The sequence below is a fragment of the Phascolarctos cinereus genome, unplaced genomic scaffold, assembly GCF_003287225.1.
Source record: "Phascolarctos cinereus isolate Bilbo 61053 unplaced genomic scaffold, phaCin_HiC Scaffold_5;HRSCAF=322, whole genome shotgun sequence".
Classification (NCBI taxonomy): domain Eukaryota; kingdom Metazoa; phylum Chordata; class Mammalia; order Diprotodontia; family Phascolarctidae; genus Phascolarctos; species Phascolarctos cinereus.
The window spans coordinates 267,282,419-267,301,942 of NW_027555958.1; the positions used below are offsets into that span (position 1 = coordinate 267,282,419).

Genomic DNA, 19,524 nt, shown 5'->3' on the forward strand with positions numbered 1-19,524 from the left:
TACAGATGAGGAAACAGAGGTGTTGGGAGGTTAAGTGACTTGCCTAAGGTCACACAGGTAGGAAACATCCATGCCACCTTCTATAATTTGAGGTTGAATGGAGTCCCCTCAGGGTAGCAACCTTGATGCCCTCAGTATATTTGAATTGTCACTCAGAGGAGTATCCAGCTTAAGGTACATAGTAAAGTACATAGGTAAATAGTAATAATAAAAATAATATATGGTACTATTGTAATAATAGTAATAATATAGTATAGTAATAAATAATAACACTTTAGAAATAATAGTAATAATAGCTGATATTTAGATGTCACTTTAAGATTTTCAAAATACTTTAAAGACACCATCTTATTTGAAAGTCACAGTAATTAGCAGGTACTATGTTAGTATTATCACCATTTTCCAGCTATAAGAACAGAGACCCAAAACATTTATCTGAGGGCATACAGCAGGGTAAAGTGAAGCTAGAGAATGAATCTCCTAGTTAGCTGTCTTTCTGATTGGGTTATATTACCCACTCTTGTCAAGCTAGCGCCTTGAGCAAGGCCTCTTGTCGGTGATGAAACCAGGAAGACCAGGGCAGAATCCAACTTTGAACTGCTTTGAGAAGGAGGGAGGGAAGTGGAAGGTGGGGAGAGGGGAGGAAGAGCACGAAGAGGGAGATATTTTTGGTAAGTCATCCTGGCAGAAACCCACGTGTCCTCTTAGCCTTAGGGAAAAATGGCAGCTGGAGAAATAGGGTGTACAAATCATAGCTAGGGGGAAAGGCTTTTGGGAACCTGGAGGGCCCAAGAAGAGAGGAAAAGTGGGCACAACAATGATGATGATTATAGTAATAGCAACAACATAAATCATAATTTCCTTAGAACTTTTTGAGGTAACAGCACGAGTTTATTATTACCCTTTAAAAAATAGATGAGGAAACTGAGGCACAGAGAGACAACTATAGTTGCAAACTGAGGCAAGTGTAGTAAGTTGAGATTTAGGGAACAAAGACTGGCATGTTGGATGAAGCTTCCTTGTTTTGCTTTTTACATGATTCCAAGGAAGAAAGAAGGGAGAGAAGAGAAAGGCTAGGTGGGGAGATCTTTGTGGGGATTTCCAAGGGCCTCCGAAGCTAATATAATCTGATATCCAACAGGAGGCAGGCCTGGAAGTGGGGGAAAGGATGAAAAGGAGGCTGGGAGATGTCCTGGTGTGTCGACATGTGGAACCCTTTCCTCTCTTTCTTGATAAAGGAGTCTCCGGTTTTCAGTACAAGTAATGGCAGAAGGAGGGAGATTAGGGATGGGGAGCTGGGCTGAGGGGTGGTAGGAGGAAGACAGGGGAGTGGAGGGGATTGGGATGAGCACACTCACCCCGAACATTTGCCGTAGATCAGGATCCCTGAACCGGAAGGGGATGTTGGAGACATGTAATCTCTTGGGTTGCTGCTTGTCTGTGTTCTCTGAGGAATGTAGCTGTTGGCTGTCTGTCTGTGCAGCTTCATCTGTTTGCTGGGGAGACAGAACAGAAGGCCAGTGAGATGCCCTCAGCACCTGTTGCTATGGCAAGGTGGAAAGCTGCTCCACAGAGGATGTTTTGCGACATTTTACAGGCATCTCAAACTTACCGTGTCCAAAACAGAACTAATTATCTTTTCCCTCCAAACTCATCCATTCTGAACTTCCCAATTATGGTTGAAGGACCAATCTTCTCACTATATTTAGCCAGGCTCAGACCTGACCATATTCTTTTACTTTGGGCATTTCTTGCTGCTCCGCCCTCCATCTGGATCCCCGGACCCCAGAACCTGGAGGAGCTGCCCTGGGACTGGGCTGTACTTATGGATGGGTCCCCAATATACCTAGCTGGCAAGTCCTGTTTGTGCTCTCTTACTGGCCCATAAGTACTCCCCTTCCCCAACAGCTTTTCATGTCTGGTTCTGTGAACCATAATCAAATCAACCTTACCATTGCTTCTGGAGGGGACCTGTAATTCCACTCACCGTCTCTGTGACATAAAGCCAAAATACCCTGCCTAGACCCCCTAATTTGTGTTGTCTCCCTCTAACAGAATGAAAGCTCCTTGACGGCAGGTATTATCTCACTTTTTGCATCTCCAGCTCACAGTGTAGTGCCTAGAATATAAATGCCTTTTCATTGCTTCATTCACTCATTACACATATCCAATCAGTTGCCACATTTCTACCTCCATAGCAACTCTCCACTTAGGTAGCAACTATTTTAGCTCAGGCCTTCATCATCTTTCACCTGGACTACTGCAATAGCCTCTTAATTGGTCTGTCTGCTTCAAGTATCTCTCCACTCCAAACTGTCCTTCAAATAGCTGCCAAAGTGATTTTACTAAAGTGCAGGACTGACCACGGATGTGACTCAGGGTTCCTAAAGGCTACCTTCACGTAGTATAAGCTCTGTAAGGACCTAACCAAACTGCAAAGGCTTTGATGATTGGCTTGGTAAGAGACCTCCAGAGATGAGAACTTGGGTTAGGCTATCCTCAGTGGTGAAACTTCAATATGTCTAGTTAGAAAGATTTAATTTACTCTGGTCTGGGAGTACCTCTACCTCTACCTCTGGAAACTTCAACCAAGTTAATGTTTTTGGAAAGGGCATGTCAGCTGATAGCCCTATTATTCCACTCATCATCCCTGTGATTTCCTAGACCAAAATACCCTTCCCTGGCCACCACCACTTCTATGTTGTCTCCTTTACAACATGAAGTCTTTCTTTTGTATTTATTACCCTCCCTCCTATCCTGTGGCTCTTGCTGCAAACTCAGAACATTTTGTAAGAAGCACACTGGCCAGAATGGACTCTCCATTCATTTTCCCCTGATGTTCTTTCCCCTATCCTTTCTTGTTCCCTACAGAAACAAAATGGGAAAGAGGGAGGAAGAAAAGCAAAAGAACCTAGATCATCTAAAAACTGGATAATGGAGACTTAGATGTAGTGGTAAGTGGATTGGATATAGTAGTTGTTTCCATGAGGATTCAGGGGTGGGCAGGGTCAGTATTTGCTGTCTGGAACTAATTCTTAGACTCTTCATCAGGCTTCCTCTTCTGCCTTGGCTTCCTCTGGATCGTTAGAGTTGAGGCTAAACTCTCCATCTTCCCTAAGCTTTAAAACACATGTCACCTCTTTGGTTCCTTTTGCAAGAATAGATTCAGCTGAAGTTGCCTTCCAGGCCTTCTGCTCAAGGTATCCTTGCAGTTTGGAATGTAGGTCCCTGAACACGATTTTGACAATGAAGAGGGAAAGCTGACCTACTCTGTCCTTAAAGAATCTCAGAATAGGAAGATACCTTAGAGGTCATCTACTCCAACCCCTTTCTACTACAAATAAAGTAACTGAGGCCAGAGCAAAGAAGTAATTTGCCTATAGTCACACAGATAGTTAGGGGCAGGGCCAGGATCAGAACCGAGGTATCATTGTCAGTCTAACATTTTCTACCACGTAAGGCATCCTAGCGGAGGCTCCCTTAGGGGACCTAATACAACTCCACAGTGTGCTGTGCTCCAGATAGTAGCAAATATTTCTTAAGTCTTTCCAAGTTGTTTTTCTTTACAATGTTGTTGTTATTGTATAATTTTTTCCCCCTGGCTCTGTTTACTCTGTATCACTTTATACAAGTTTTCCCAGGTTTTTATGAAACTGTGCCTTTTTATCATTCTTTCGCACAATAGGATTGCATTACATTTATACACCATAATTTGTTCAGCTATTTCCCAACTGATGGGCATTCCCTTAGTTTCTGATTCTTTACCACTACAAAAAGAACTGTTATATGTTTGCACATATGGGTCCCAGCATGGTCACTCTCTTCTCCTTTGTCTTCACAGTCTACTCTTTAGCCTCCTTCCTGTGGCACTTGTGAAGTGCATGTCCTCTCTAGGTGACATGTTCTCTGCACTCAAACCACAGAACCACAAACACTGTTCTTGCCTGATCATCTCATCCTAAATAAGGAGCTGGTCATCTCTCCAATCTCCATCATTTGTGGGCCAGATATCCTGAGACGCTTTTTATCTGGCTCAGACCTCCTCATGAGGTAGTTAACATTAGTCCTGTATTGCTTTATTTTGTGTTCTAACACAAGCTGGTGGAATTTAGACCTATAAGGAACCTTAGAGATCATCTGTTCCAGCCTCCTCATTTTACAGACAAGGAAATCGAATCTCAGAGGGAAAGTGATTCATCCAAGTACCTCCCCTTGTCTCCACTGGATATATGTATTTTAACCAAGTATCTCATGATATCCTTGTGGAGCAGATAGAGAGATAGGGGTTAGAAATACAATCCAATGAATTCAGAACTGGTTGGATAGCTAGACTCAAAGAGTAGTTGTTAATGGTTCAATGTTCAACATTAAATGTTCAATGTCCATGCGTTCAGTGGTCTCCAGTGGAGTATTCCAGAGATCTGTGGTCTTGTACTATTTAAAATTTTTATCAATAATTAGGTCTCTATGGCTTGGACACACATGGAATGCTCATCCAATCTGTAGGTGACAAAGCTGGGAGGGATAGATAAAATGATGGCTGACATTGATTCAATATCCAAAAGAATCTCTACAAGTAGGGTTGAATATAAGAGGAAATTCAATAAGGTTTAAATGTGAAGACTTATACTTGGGCATAAAAAATCAACTGCAGCAAGTATTAGATGGGAGGCATGGCTAGACAGTGGTTGTTCTGAAGAAGATCAGGAGATTTTAGTGGACTGTAAGCTCAATATGAAATAGCAGTATGATGTGGAAGCTTAAAAAACTAATGCCATCTTGGGCGCATTATATCCACATACCTCCAGAACAGGTTAGTGATAGTTCCACTCTACTCTGCTGTCATTAGACCTCAGCTGCAGTTTTGGGCAACAGGGTTCAAGAAGTACATTGATAAGATGGACAGTGTTCAGAGGAAGGAGGGCAGCCAGGATGGTGAAGAGCCTTGAATCTATAACATATAGGGATCAGTAGCAAAAACTAGGTTTAGCCCTGTTTAGCCCAAAGAAGACTCAGGGACACACGACAGCTATCTTCAAGTATCTGAAGGGCTGCCATATGGAGGAGGTATTAGTTTTGTCCCCTGGAGGAGAGAATCAGAAGTTCTGGGTGGAAGTTCCAAAGAAGCAAATTTAACCTCGATATCAGGAAAATCTTCCTAACAACTAGAGCTATCCAAAAGTGGAATGGCCTTCCTCAAGAGGTTCTGGGATCCCCTACTTGGAGGACTTCAAGCAAAGGCTGGATGACTATTTGTCAAGTATGTTTTGTTACAGTGGATGTTCCTTTTGAGTATGGATTGAAGATGGTCCTTCTACCTCTAAAGTCCTGTAATCCCAGATTTAATAAAATACCTACCCAACATTTTCCCTAATTTGGATGATACAGTTGGAATAGAAAACAAAATAGCCTCATTATACATTTCTTATAACTTAGTGCCTTTTAAAAATTCAAGTCCTTAGATGCCAGAAAATTGATAGAATGTAGAATATGAAATTCAACACAATTTTCTCTCTAACATGAATTCCAAGAAGCTCAATCACAGAGTTTACTTTATTTTGAAAGTTTGAATTGTTGGCCAAACATATCTAAAGTTTATGTCTGCACCTATATAAAAAAAGTACTCTTCATAAGTCATTGACCAATCAGACCCTGCTCCTATATCTAGGGCTCTTTGGAAGTCAAAATAGGTAGGGCTAATCTTTCAGAAGTTATTGAATATATGCCCCAATCTCCAGATTCTGACTCTAAATCATCATAGAAAGTCTGCTCACATTGCAAATGAAGGAGATTTTAACACTTCCCTCAGGAATTTATTCCAAGGTTTCTATAAAGGCACATAGAGGTTAGAACAATGGTCTAAAACTAGTAATTCTGAATTTCAATAAGGATAAATGTCAAGTCCTGAATGTGGGTTCAAAAAATCAACTACATAAGTCTAGGATTTGAGAGACATGACTAGAAAACAATTCATGTAAAAGAAAGACCTGGGAGTTAGGAAAACCAGACATTCTGGAGGAAAAAAAATCTCTATTCAAGAGTGAAAAGTAAAGGACATTAAAAAAAAGTTGCATTTGTATTGGAGTCTGGAGGGGACATAGAGTTCATTCCGTTTCGGATGCTGGAATCACAAGCTTTATGTTTCAAGGAATATCTTTAGGGAATCAGTTCCCCTTATTTTGTCTCACTGGCAGAACCTTAGCAGATATCAGTGCTGGTCACTTTAGCCTCCACCTTCTTTAGGACCCTGGACAGGACCAAAGATCTAAAGGGGTGGGGGTGGGGGCTATAGCCAATGAGAAGGAGAAAGAGAGAGAGAGAGCAATGGGGAGGGATAGCCAAAGGTGAAGTCCTGAGGAGAGCCCAGGCCACATAAATGAATAAGGAGAGTCCCTTGGAGACCCCATGGTCTAACCACAGCAGCTATGCTGTGGACAGAAGTAGATAAATGGGTTCAGTGGCTATAAAATTGTAACATGCTGAGAAACCCCAGAGCATAACAAGTACACTTGCTGCCCCTTAGGGTAGATGAAGCATTTTCCTACCATTTATCACAGTGGTTCAGGCAGCCTCTTGCCTTCTTTCCAATAGGCAAACTTCCTGCTTTAAAAAAAAATTTCAAATGTGCCCAAATGCAGACAATATCTTGTCTTTCCCGAACTCTAACTTATACCTCTCTCCTCTTCTCTCTTTCTCTCCTCTCTGTCTCTCTCTGTCTTCCTCTTCCACTACAATCCTCAGCCCTGGCCCAGACATTTTCCAGTTTGAATACCTGCCATCTATTCTATCACTTGGTCCACCTAACATAGGATGACTGAGGGAACTAACAGTCTTTCTGTACCCTGACCCTGGTCAGATTACATATGGAGTATTGTTATGTTCAGTTCTGGGCAGCACATATTAGGAAGGACAGTGGATAAGCTGAAGAGAATCAAGAGGTGAGTTACCAATACGATGAAGGGTCTCAAGATCATGATGTATGAGGCTTAGCTGAAGGAACTGGAGATGTTTGGATTGGAGAAGAGAAACTTTAAGAAAGATATGGTTGCTGTCATTAAATATTTGAAGGGCTGTCACACAGAAGAGGAATTATTCTTGTTCTGCCTGTCCCCAGAAGGCAGAACTAGGAACACTCAGTGAGTAGAAGGAAAAAAAAAACCATGCTTCTATTCTGCCTCCAATCTCTATGCTCTCACTCATTTCTCAACCCTTTGCAATCTGGCTCCTAACCTTATTACAGAACTGAAACTTCTCTCTCTATGTATCACCAGTGATCTCTTAACTGCCAAATCTGATGGCCCCTTTCCAATCCTCATGCTTCTTGACCTGTCTCCAGCATCTGACATTGCTGAACACCCTCTCTTCCCATGAATTTTGATGACACAGTTTCCTCTTTATTTCCCGACTACTTTACTTGTTCAACTACATCCTCTCAATTTCCTTTGGCGAATCGAATATCTGTGTTATGGCGCCCAACTATGTGTACACACCAAGGATATGTCTTGGGCTCTTTTTTCCTCTTTTCTTTCCCTTTCCCCTTCTCTTTTCCTTTCCCCCCTTCCCTATCCCTTCCTTCCTCTTCCTAGGAGTAAGGAAGACCTGAGTTCAAATTCTACCTCAGAAACTTAGTAGTATGTGAATGTGGGCAAGTCACTTAGCTTCTCTCAGTCTCTGTTTCCTTATCTGCAAAATGGAAATAGTAATAGCACCGATCTCTCAGGGTTGTTGTGAGAATCAAATGAAATATTTGTAAGGTTTTTTGGGAAAAGAGCACTATATAACTACTGCACTCTGTAATGCTAATTATTGTGGTTGTTTTTGCCTAGTTATGGGTCACACCAAGGTCCCTTCTAATGCTGAGACTCTACAAGTCACCAGAGCTACCAACAGTACCTTTCTCTCTCTACTGTTGGCTCTACTCTCAGGAAGCTCTGAAAGCTGCATTTTCAAAGACTTCTCTTCTTCTAGCTCAGGCAAAGGACAAAGATAATGGGGGTGGGAAAATGGGGGGGACTGGGTTAAGATTTAGTCACTGGCTCATGATAATGTAACAGGCAATAGAGAGAAAGATAATGAGGACTATAGGATTTTAGACTGAGAGTGATCTTAGAGATCACCTAATCCAAATCCCTCATTTTACAGGTGAGGAAACTGAAGACTAGAAAGGTTACGTGATTAGCCTCAAATCACACATCCAGTAAGTGGCAGGATTGGAATGGAACCCAAGTCTTTTGAATTCAAATAATAACCATGAAATTCCCTAAAATAAGGATAAGGCACAATCTTAGTAATGTGGCATTGAATGATCCACCCTAAGCAAATTTCTGATGCACAATTCAGCCTATCCTACCCTCCTAAAAGATCTTCTGGGAGCTGACCAGGTGCTGAACTGAACTGTCTTCTTTGATATGAACTGTTACTTATCTCAGAGGAATGGGTAAGTTGTTTTATCCAAGGCTGATTTAGGTCCATGATCCAAGGACATGTCCACAGTGTCTTCTGAGAACTATGGATAGTTTCCAATGGCTCTCAGAGTGGTCTCCAGTTGTTTATTTTGAATGCCTTCACTACTAGGAACCCACCAGCCATAGTTTAACAATACCGGGCAGTGTTTCTAATGAGTTTTATGACTTTGGGCCTCATTTTCTTTTCCTGTAAAATGAAGTTAGATTAAAATAACCTCAAAGATCCCTATTAAATCCAAGATTCTGAGTCAGGGATAGTTGAGAGGTCCTTAACTTGGGAATCCATGAACTTGTTTTGAAAAAATATTTTGATGACTTTGCTGTTGTTGAGTCATTTTTAGTTGTGTCCGACTCTTCATGACCCCATTTGGGGTTAAGATACTGGAGTGGTTTACCATTCCCTTCTCCAGCTCATTTTACAGATGAGGAAACTGAGGCAAACAGGGGTAAGTGACTTGCCCAGGGTCATACAGCTAATATCTGAGGTTGGATGTGAACTCATGAAGATGAGTCTTCTTGACTCCAGGCCCAGCTCTCTATCCTCTGTGCCACCTAGCTGCCCTTTGATAACTGTATTTCAATAAACTTATTTTGCTTTGTAATCCCATGTATTTTATTTTATGCATTTAAAAACATTATTCTGAGAAGCAGGGTCATTGACTGTCAAAGGGGTCCGTACAGGGATATACTGGACCCAGCTTTAAGGCTGGATCATTGGTAAATTTTCAAAGTGAGCATTTAAACCTTAAAAATCAGCAATCACTACAGATCAGGTGCTGATTTATTGTTTTATTGGTTGACTAGACTCAAGAAAGTGTTAATAATATAGATTAAATTTAAAAGGGTATGTGCATATATTTCCTGCATATATCCCCCCTCCTCCAACCCCTAGCATCACTTCAGTTGTTAAACATTTACCAGTATACTCCTGTATTGCTATATAAACATTGCTTGAGCTCAGGAGAAGAGCAGCTGGGCCCAAGGAATGAAATTGTCCACAGACTGGAGGCTGGCTGATTGGAGGCTAATAATAATGATAATTAGCATTTATAGAGCACTTCAAGGTTTGCAAAGTGCTTTACATTTAATATCTCATTTTAGAGATACTGTTTAGAGATAGCTACATTGGTGAAGTGGACACAGTCAGAAGGGCCCAGAGTCAAGAAGATCTGAGTTCAAATTTGAACTCAGACACTTAGTAGCTTAATTTCTGTCTCCCTCAATTTCCTCATCTGTAAAATGGGGATAATAATAGCACTTCCCTCCCATGATTGCTGTGATGGTTAAATGAGACAATACTTATAAAGTGCTTAGCACAGTGCCTGGCCCACAGTAGGTGCTATATAAAAATGCTTGTCCCCTTTCCTTCCCCCTTCATTTGAGCCTCAAGACACCCCTGGGTCCATGACACAGAAAAAAGGTTAAGAACCCCTACTCTGGTTCACTATTTTCCTGAGGAAAACTGAGGCTCAGAAGGTTGAAGTGATTTTCCCAAGGCCATACAACTAACAAGCATGTGGGATTCACAACCACATCCTCTGACTTCAAATTTATAGCTCTTTTCCTACACTATGCAGTTGGCTGTGGAGGACACTGGGGTAACAGCTTTGTGGCTGAAGCCACAAGGTAACTGAGGCCATTTGGGAATTGCCTACAATCTCGCCCTGAGTTCCTTAGAGACAGATGATCTTTATCAGCGTCTTTTTCTAGAGTAGTTCACAGATGAAATTATTTGAGGACCATTCCTAGATGATAACTCTTTCGAGAGTTTTCCCCTTTGACTCTCTGGGGTAGATGAATGGGGGAGCCACAGATAAGGAACTAATTGTTGTACTCGAAGGAATATGAATCACTGAGTTAGCTAACTACAACAGGCTTCTAACCAGAGCTTAGAGTGTCAGCCGGCCAGCCAAAGGAAAGGAAACCAACCCAAACTGATAAGTGACAGGGAGGAAGGGGTGTAGTTTGTGCGTACGAGCTATAGGCTAAAGAAACTGGACATATCCCCAGAATCTGGGGACAAGGTTAAGAAAAATGTCACCCTTTGAATCTGAAGTTGATGACACAATATCAGTAGTGGAAGAGATTAGGTACCTCTAGAAGCAGACCACCCCTTTCTTTCTCCAACCTGCAAATGGTACTCAGCTTGCATGGTCCTAATGTACTTATTATCTATAATAATACATGTGTCATAAATATTTGTAGGTGTGTTATATCCTATTACTAGACTTTAAGCTCCATAAAGGTAGTGCCTGTGTCCTAATTAAACTAAACCCTCAGCATCTCTGCTTATTTGCTGAACTGAGCTGCAGTTGAAACCAGGATGGTCCCTCAAACCCACAAGAAGTCATAAATCTAAAGCATAATTTAGGCAAAAATAAGGTGTTTGTTGAATGAATGAATGAATATACTCAATCCTGATCTAATGTGAATCTATGTTGCTTTCAGGTGACTGACAGACTGAGCCTCCAAACTTAGTAAAAAAGACCAGTGTGCCTCCCATGATGTTCTAAGGGGAGATGTCAACAAATAACTGACTCAAAAAAAAACGAAAGAAGGAAGAAAAGAAGGGAGGGAGGGATAGAGGAAAGTACCTATTACTAAGTACCTACTATGTGCTGGTTACTGCACTAAATACTTTATAAATATTATCTCATTTCTTCCTAACCACCACCCTGGGAGGTCGGTGCTATTATTATCATACCCATTTTATAGCTGAAGAAATTGAAGAATGCAGAGGTTAAGTAATTTGCCCAGGGTCACATAGCTAGTAAGTGTCTGAGGCAACATTTGAACCCAGTTCTTTCTGATTCCAAATCCAGAGTTATTCCTATGGTGGGGAATGGCAATTTACCAGGTTTGATGGAAATTTCTCTTAAGAATACTCAACTCCTTTTGTTATTGTTTTGTACTCATGAATCACTTACTAATTTATGATCAGGTCTCCTGAATAAGCATACAAATTCACCTCTCCCTTCCCCAAGGGAGTGTCCTGTACTCTTTTCCTTGTGCAATTATAAAGTGACACAATGTTATTCTCATTTATCAATCTCTCCACAATAATGGCTGACATTTACATAGCACTTTTGCAATGAATTTTATATAGGTTGTTTTATGTGAACCTCATAATAACCCTGTGAGGTAGGTACTATAGATCTTATCCACTTTTTACAGATGAGGAAACTGAGGCTTAGAGAGGTTGTAACTTGCCCACGAACACACATCTAGTAAGTGTTAGAGGCAACATTTGAGCATGTCTTCCTGATTTCAAGCCCAACAATCTTTCCACTGCCACACTGCTTCTAAATCTCTTATGAGTTTAGTTAATGTCAATCAATTCTCTAGAGCCTGATCATTCCAGGATTTTGCTGCTGTTCAATTGTTTTTCAGTTGTGTCTGACTCTTCATGACTCCATGCCAGATACAAGAGCAGTTTGCCATTTCTTTCTCCAGCTCATTTTACAGATGAGGAGACTGAGGCAAATAGGATTTAAGTGACTTGCCCAGGGTCACACAGCTAGTAAGTGTCTGAGGCTAGATTTGAATTTAGGAAGATGAGTCTTCCTGACTTCAGGACCAGCATTCTATCCACTGTGCCACCTGCTTGCTAGGTTGGTTAAAATTGAGTTCTTGAGGCTGTGGAGTTGAGATGATACTACCAAGGTATAGATATCCTGTGAGGCCTAACATCACGCTCCTAGTTGGCCTCTATAACATCTTTTATCTACAGCTGAGTATCAGTATATGACACTTCCCTGACTCCCAAACACACAGTCAGCTGCTGCAGGGAAGCCCTGCCTAAGATCCAAGAAGCCAGGTCTTAGGCTCTTAGCAGTGCAGAGCAGGGCTCTGCTATGGACAGAGTTTTAAGGCTCCATGGCCAGAGTATCCAAGGTTTCTGTGCAACAGCTAGGAACCAAAGGGATTGCTTTAGATAGCTACCATTTGTAAAATGTCAATCAGGGTCTCGGTCCTTGGGGGGATTTTGGAGGTCATTCCAAAAGGATGGTTTCCTTTCTGAATCTAGGCCTGGAAACACATCTGGAATGATATAGGAAAAGAAGAGATCCCAGTGAAGAAGACTAGGATCTGGAAGGAAGGACTGGAGGAGAAGAAAGGGAGCTGAGAAGACTAATACTGAATAATAGCTCACATTTACACAATACTTCAGGGTTTAAAAATGCTTTCTGCAATAGCTTTGGAAGATAGGAAGGGTAGGTATTATTATCCCCACGTTACAGATAAGGAAACTCAGAGTCAGAGAAGTTAAACGACTTACTCAAGGCTGAATAGCTAGTGAGTAGTGGACCCAGGATTCAAATCAAGTTCTTCCAATCCCAATGTTCAATTTGCTATGAATGCTCTGAAGAAAAGTCACTTCCTCCTATCCTCCCATTCTTCCAACCTCCTTCTATCCTTCCCTCTCAATTCCAACACCAGCCAGGGAATTAAGAGTGCTGTGGGTAAGGGTTGTAGAGAAAAACCTCTTCTTACCCCCTGGCCAGGGACTTACTGCAATCAGTCAGGTTTAGAAAGAAGTGACTGGTTCTCTAGCCTCCTCCCTGTTTCTTTCCTTGACTTCAGGCCATGATAGTTTTAAGTGTGACAAAAGAAAGAGGACTGAAAGCCTTTGGAGAATTTAAGGATTGAAGAGCATTCTTCAATTTTCCATGAACTGCTCAAAGGGAAAGGTCCTTTAACTCAAGGGGAGGAAAAATGGCTTGTAATACCCATTAAATCTCTTTTTTCTAATCTAAATGCTAGTCTTGGCCAACTTGTGTTTTTGTGTTGGGAGATGGCTGAAGCATCACGAGATGGGGTCTGGGGTAATTTTAAGTGGTCTATACTTGCCACTGAAGTCTAGGACCAGAAATTGAGGGAACCTGGCATGGAGTTAAGAGTCTGAGCAAATTCAATTCTCTACTGATTCCAAACTGGAAAGACTCTAGATCAGAGAATAAGTGAATCTTAGAGTTGAAGGGATCTTAAAGTTAATCTAGTCCAATTTTTCACCCAATGCAGTAATCTCCTCTGTAATATGTCAAATAAGAGATTATCCAGCCTCAACTTGAATACTTCCAGTGATGGGGAGCTACCTACCTACCCCAAAAGTCCATTTCATTATTATATAGTTTTAATTATTACAGAGTTCTTCCTTACATTGAATTGAAACCTGACATCTTATAATTGCCAGCAAGTTCAACTCTCTGGAGTCACAGAGAAATTCTTGTTCCTTGTTTCATATAGCCTTTCATGTACTGAAAATAGCAATTTCCTTCTAAATCTTCTCTTCTCCAGGCTTAACATCTCCAGTCCTTCCAGCTGTTCCTAAAATGATATGGTTTCCAGATGACACACTATATAGCCTATTTGTTTTTTTTTTTAAGTAGCCACATCACATTGTCATGTTGAGGTTGTGATCACCTAATACTCACAGGTCTTTTCTACCTGAATTGTTACTGAAGCAATCCTGTAACTGTTTGTTGAGTTTCTGAACCAAAATAAGACTTCCAAATCGTTCCTGTTCAATTTCATCATTATTCTGATGTGTCATGATTATGCTGAAGCCAGATTTTATCATTCCTCCTGACTTTGTATCATTGAAAAATCTGATAACGTCTACAAAAGAGCTACATACTCTACATATATGTATATGCGTACGTGTATATGTTTGTGTGTATCTATGTCATGAATAATAAATTAAACTAAAAAGGAAAGTGGTTATATTTGTGTGTGTGTATATGTCATAAATAAATGAATTAAACCAAAAGGAAAGTGAATTTTCAAAAGGAAATGAAGTCACAGCTGCTCAGGCTTCCATTCAACAGTAGGATACTATCCATACTATTGAAGACTTTTCTGTTTGATATCCACCTAACTCTACTATCATTCACCCTGTACTGTCTTATATTTTCTATGAGGGTACCAGGAAAGGCTTTATTAAATGAAGAAACCCTATAGATATACCAGCAGCTAGGTAGCGCAGTGCACAGAATGCTAGGCTTAGATATTTACTAGCTGCTTAACTCTGGGCAAGTCACTTAACCCTGCTTACCTCAGTTTCCTCATCTGTAAAATGAGCTAGAGAAGAAAATAGCAAACCACTCTAGTACCTGTGACAAGAAAACCCCAAATGGGGTCATGAAGAATCAGATACAACTGAAACTACTGAATGACCACACATAGATATACCATTTTCCTGATCTACTAGAATGATAAACCCATCAACAAAGAAATGAGGTAAGTTTGGCCTGATTTGTTCTTAGGGAACCAATGCTGGCTCCTAGTGATTACTTCTTTGCTTAATGAAGTTTCACAAACCAGTTCTTTAATAATCTGTCGTTGAATCAGTGGCAGTCCCGTTGACACAGATTTTGTTTCTACTTGTTGGAAGTGGAAGGCAAATGACTTCTGCTGTTGGCTCTTTGGAGTCTTGGACTTTGATTTTCCCACCTATGGCCTAGAGATGATAGAGTTCCTGTGCAGCCAGAGGAGACATTCATTTAGGCCTTCGAAGACCAAAGGAAGGGGGGTCCCAAAAGGATGGAGAGGAACAGAAAAAATGCAAGAGTTGTTGATCTGGCTTCAGGTAGGGCTTAGATGAAAAAAAGGTTAAATATTTGTGCTCTAGGACAAGGAAGCCACAGGGAAGCTTTGGGTAGGGTGTGTTTCTGCAGATATTAGGACAGGAAATATTGCCTATAATAACAATAATAACTCACATTTTATATAATATTTTAAGGTTTATGGAGTACTTTCCTCACCACAACTCTGAGGTAGGTAATGTAAGCATTAATAATCCAATATTATAGATAAGAAAATTGAAGCTCTGATCGCACAGCTCATAAATATATTGGGTAGGATTTGAACCTTGGTCTCCCAATGCCAAATCTATTGCTCTATCCATTATACCACACTGACTTCTCCTAGTGTATACATATTTCTCTTCATCTCTCACTATGGGTGGGTAATGGGGATGCCTGGATTTTGCTAAATGTTTTGTGAGTAATAGTCCCTTGGCTAAAGGTATTAGAATCCCTGGCACTGAGGTTGGTTACTCAAGCCCTCGTCCCTATCTGACAAACACAACTTACTCCAATCCCTGCTTTTCTATCAGACTGGGAAGGGAACAGAACTGAAAGAAGTTAAGGAGAGTTTTGCCAAACTTAGAGAGTCAGTGTGAAATAGGGTCAAACGATCCAACAATTCTATACATCTCTTACACTTGACCATCTAAATTTGACACCTACTTTTATTCAATACTTTCTAGCTTTACTACTTAGTAAAGCAGTAAACCATAAGGCAATAGATTGTCACACCTTCACAGCTGCCATGGTAATATTGAGGAAGGTCTGAAGACAGTATATTTGTGATATTCATTTAGCAGCAGGGCAGCCACTTAGTAAAGATTTGATTTAACTCTATTATGTCTCGATCAATTTATGAGAAGATGAGCTTCTCCTCCTCCCCCCAACCTCAGCCCAAAGGACTGGAGAAATTCTGAGCCATTAGGGTACTGCTGGCCATTATGACCAAAGGGCCCCTATCCCCTAAAACTGGGGTTTGAGCCTATAAAAAGAAAGAGAGAGTGTGACAAGTGTGCCCTCACCCTTTCTCTCCAGGTGCATTTTTTTTTTTGTTTTTGCATTACACAAGGGGTAGGGACAGGGCAGCCTCTTAATATAGAAACTTCCTGAGAGTTAAACCCATTACACAGGGCAGCAGGTGATGGAGACAGGGCAGGCTGATCAGTCAAGGTGTTGCCACTACTGGGAAATGCTGAGCATAATAACCTACTTTCCTAGTCTCCACCTCCACTTCCCAACCCTAGACACAATACTGACTAAAGAGCTAGCATGAGAACCAGGCCTCAGGAGGGACTGGAGATTGGAATTAGAAGGGAGTAAAGGAGAGGAAAGGATTATAGGAGCACAGATTTAGAGCTGGAAGGGACCTTTGAGAACATCTAGTTAAAGCTCAACATTTTATAGGTAATTGTAGAAGGCACAATTACTGTCAGAAGTAGAATTTGAACCCAGGTCTTCCTGGCTACATGTCCAACATTCTATCCAAGGTTTGAAAGAGGGTGAACAAACGAAGGAAAACAAAACCTGGTGAATTAAATAAAGGAAGGGTAAGGGGATGGAGGGGGTAGAGCTGCTGTCTCAGAATAAGAGGAGCTAGGGAGACAGGGGCTCATCCAGTAGAGGAGATGGGCCAGGGGCTGGCCCAGTGTGATGGTTACTCCTTAACAAGCTCTCCCTTTATTATCAGGAAATCTCTACAAACTGCATGGCTCAGCACTTTCCCCTTTGGAACTGCATTACAACCACATAATTGAAGCTATCTGATTGGAGGGCAGCCAAGCAGGTAGATTACAAGTGATTAGAAATGATAGGAGAACCAGTAACCTGAGACAGCTCAGAGAGAGGGCCCCCTCAGCAGGGTTACAGCAGCTGCTCGGGGTTTCTGGGTTGGGTGATTTTTCTTACTTTCTATTAACAGGTTACTGGCAGCTGAAGACACTGTTCATCTGAAATAAAGTGATTTAGTTTCCTTTTAGAACTGCCAGAATAGACGGCTTAGGGAACCAATAGATGGCCTTCTTTAGCCACTCCCTTCAGAAACAACTTATTGAGTTTTATTGTTACCCTGATGAGGAGCCAATGGAGCCAGACCCTGAGGTGGGAGGACATGCCAGAGGGACCTTGAGTTTCTGTGTGTATAGGCCTGAGGGAGTGAGAGGAGGGAATCACTATATTCTATAAAAAGAAGCCTTCCTTATTACCGAACCCTCCTTTCCACTCCCCAGGGAGATCTATATCCCACTGTTATTATTCCTCCCCATCTAATCCCTTTCTCATCAAGGAGCTGTGCCTTTCTCAGGCCAGCCCTTGGTTTCCCCACATCACCCACATGCTTGTGGCCACCACCCCAGTTTTCTCTTAATGGACCTTGCCTTGAGTTCTTTCAGAGGCCAGGGTCACTTTGATGCCCTGGGCGGGGTGGGGTGGGGTGGGGTGGGTGGGTTCCTGGTTCCTGCAAGTCTTAAAAAAAAGGTCTAGATGGGCCTCAGTGATGGGGCCTTGGAAGACAATGCCTGGGGCCCTCTAACGTATGAGGCTGGCTGGCAGGGGCTTCTTACCGGTACTGTCTGTGTCCCAGTGATGGGCTGTGTGCTGGCGTCGGTGCCTGGCTGCTCTGGGTGGGTCTGTGCTGGTGTGTAGAGGGTCATGGCATGTTCTGGTACTGTGGTCTGGCCCGAGTAGTCCTGTGTGGGGTGAGGGTGGGGTGGCACATACTCAGTGGGGATGCTGTTCTGTGGCGGTGGGGGATACTGGGCCTGGGGGTAGGGCTGAGCCATCGCTTCAGGAGGAGCCGTGGTGTCCTGATTACCCTGGGGGGAGACAGAGAGAGAAAGAAAAAGAGAAAACCAACAGGAGGGATCTGGTTAGAATTTTGGTGGCACCTTGGGTACAGACAGTGCCCCCTTCCACAGTCCTATAAAGAGAGTCCTTCTAGTTCAGTGGAAATTGCCCAGAGGCACAGCAGTCCTGATGCATCACCTTTGTTGTTATTATTGCTATAAATAAATTTTTATTCTTAGTAGTAGTAATGACAGTTCTAGCCTTTGCTGCTACAAAGCACTTTAAAATATACTGTCTAATCTGACCTCAAAACAACCCTGTGTAATAGGTAGTGCTAGTACTATTAACCCCATTTGATAGAGTATGAAACTGAGACTCAAGAAAGAGTTGCCCAAGATCATTCTGTTTATGAGTACTTAGCCAGGATGCAAACCCAGTGTTCTTTCCATTAGAGGACGATGTCCCTCTAGTGGTAGAGTTTCCAAGCCTGTAGAGGCATCCCATAGCATGTGTGTGTGTGTGTGTGTGTGTGTGTGTGTGTGTGTGTGTGTGTGTATTTCAGAAAATATCATTGTCTTTAACCTGACACTTACTACCTGTAAGGAAGTCACTTAGTCCCCTTGTGCCTCAGTTTCCTTATTCTGCGAAATGAAAGCTTGGATTAGAAGACTTCTAAGATCCCTTCCAGCTTTAGGGCTATGGCCTACGAAGCATTTATTAATTGAATTTAACAAGCATTTATTAATTATCTACTATGTTCCAGGTGTTGTGCTTGGCACTGGGGATACAAAGGCAAAAATGAAATAGGCCCTGTCCCTGGGAAGGTTATGTTCTATTGGAAAGAAGCAATGTGTATGCAGACAATTAAATTAAAAAAAATATGCAATGTGATTTCTAGGGGGAGGCACATGACTAATACGCTTGCTAACAATAGAACAGCAGATTCCAGATACATTGGAAAGATAGGTAGAGTGAGACTGAGGTACGAAAAGGATAAGGTGAATGTGAATGGGTAGGAAGATGCAGAAAAAGTAGTCAGAGAAGGGGGCACCAACTAGGCAGCCTATGACTCAGGATCACTAAATAAGGTAATACAGACTGTTGCATGTTCATAGTTGCAATGGTAATGTTGAAAAAGGTTGGAATAGAGTGAATTTGTGACACTCATATGTCAGTGGGGGCAGATGTCCTGGGTCCTTGGTCCTGACTGATGGTCAAAACACTAGTCTTGGAGCCTGGCTGCTTATGGAGGCAGGAATGGTGGTGGTGGTGAGTGAGGCATATGTAAGGTATGTACTCATTCCCCCCAATCCTCAACCAGGTCTCTTCTGACCTAGGGCCCACTCTAATGTCAAGTTTGTCCCTCCAAGAGTGTGCGTGCGTGCGTGCGTGCGTGCGTGCGTGTGTGTGTGTGTGTGTGTGTGTGTGTGTGTGTGTGTGTGAAGAATAGAGGTAGTGGTGGTCACAGGAGGATTTTTGGTCCTGGATTGGTGGCCAGTATGTAAAAGGAAGGGCAGAAGATCAGGTAATAAGTCTCTGATAGTCAAGGCAGGGATTGATCGAGTCTAGGGACCACTCTCCAACCCCTTATCTAAGTTAGCTCTGCTCTAGGCCTCACTCCAATAATGATGACAATGAGTACATGGTCTTGTGCAAGGGCAGTATGAGAGTTAACTATATATCCTCTCCCC

The 19,524-nt window shown here is 42.0% G+C and overlaps 1 protein-coding gene across 21 annotated transcripts in view; it reads right to left on the reverse strand.

Moving 5' to 3' along the window:
- The window catches only part of RBFOX3 (RNA binding fox-1 homolog 3), a 1,090,709-nt gene that overhangs the window by 34,737 nt on the left and 1,036,448 nt on the right, over positions 1–19,524 (reverse strand). For 20 of the 21 annotated variants that reach the window (XM_021000828.2, XM_078155837.1, XM_078155842.1 and 17 more), the window contains 2 exons: positions 17,611–17,862; positions 1,359–1,496 (listed from right to left, as the gene is read on the reverse strand). In XM_021000828.2, coding sequence (XP_020856487.1) covers positions 1,359–1,496; positions 17,611–17,862 — 390 coding nt within the window. The remainder of the gene's footprint in view (positions 1–1,358; positions 1,497–17,610; positions 17,863–19,524) is intronic. The other variant, XM_021000839.2, reaches the window with a different exon arrangement.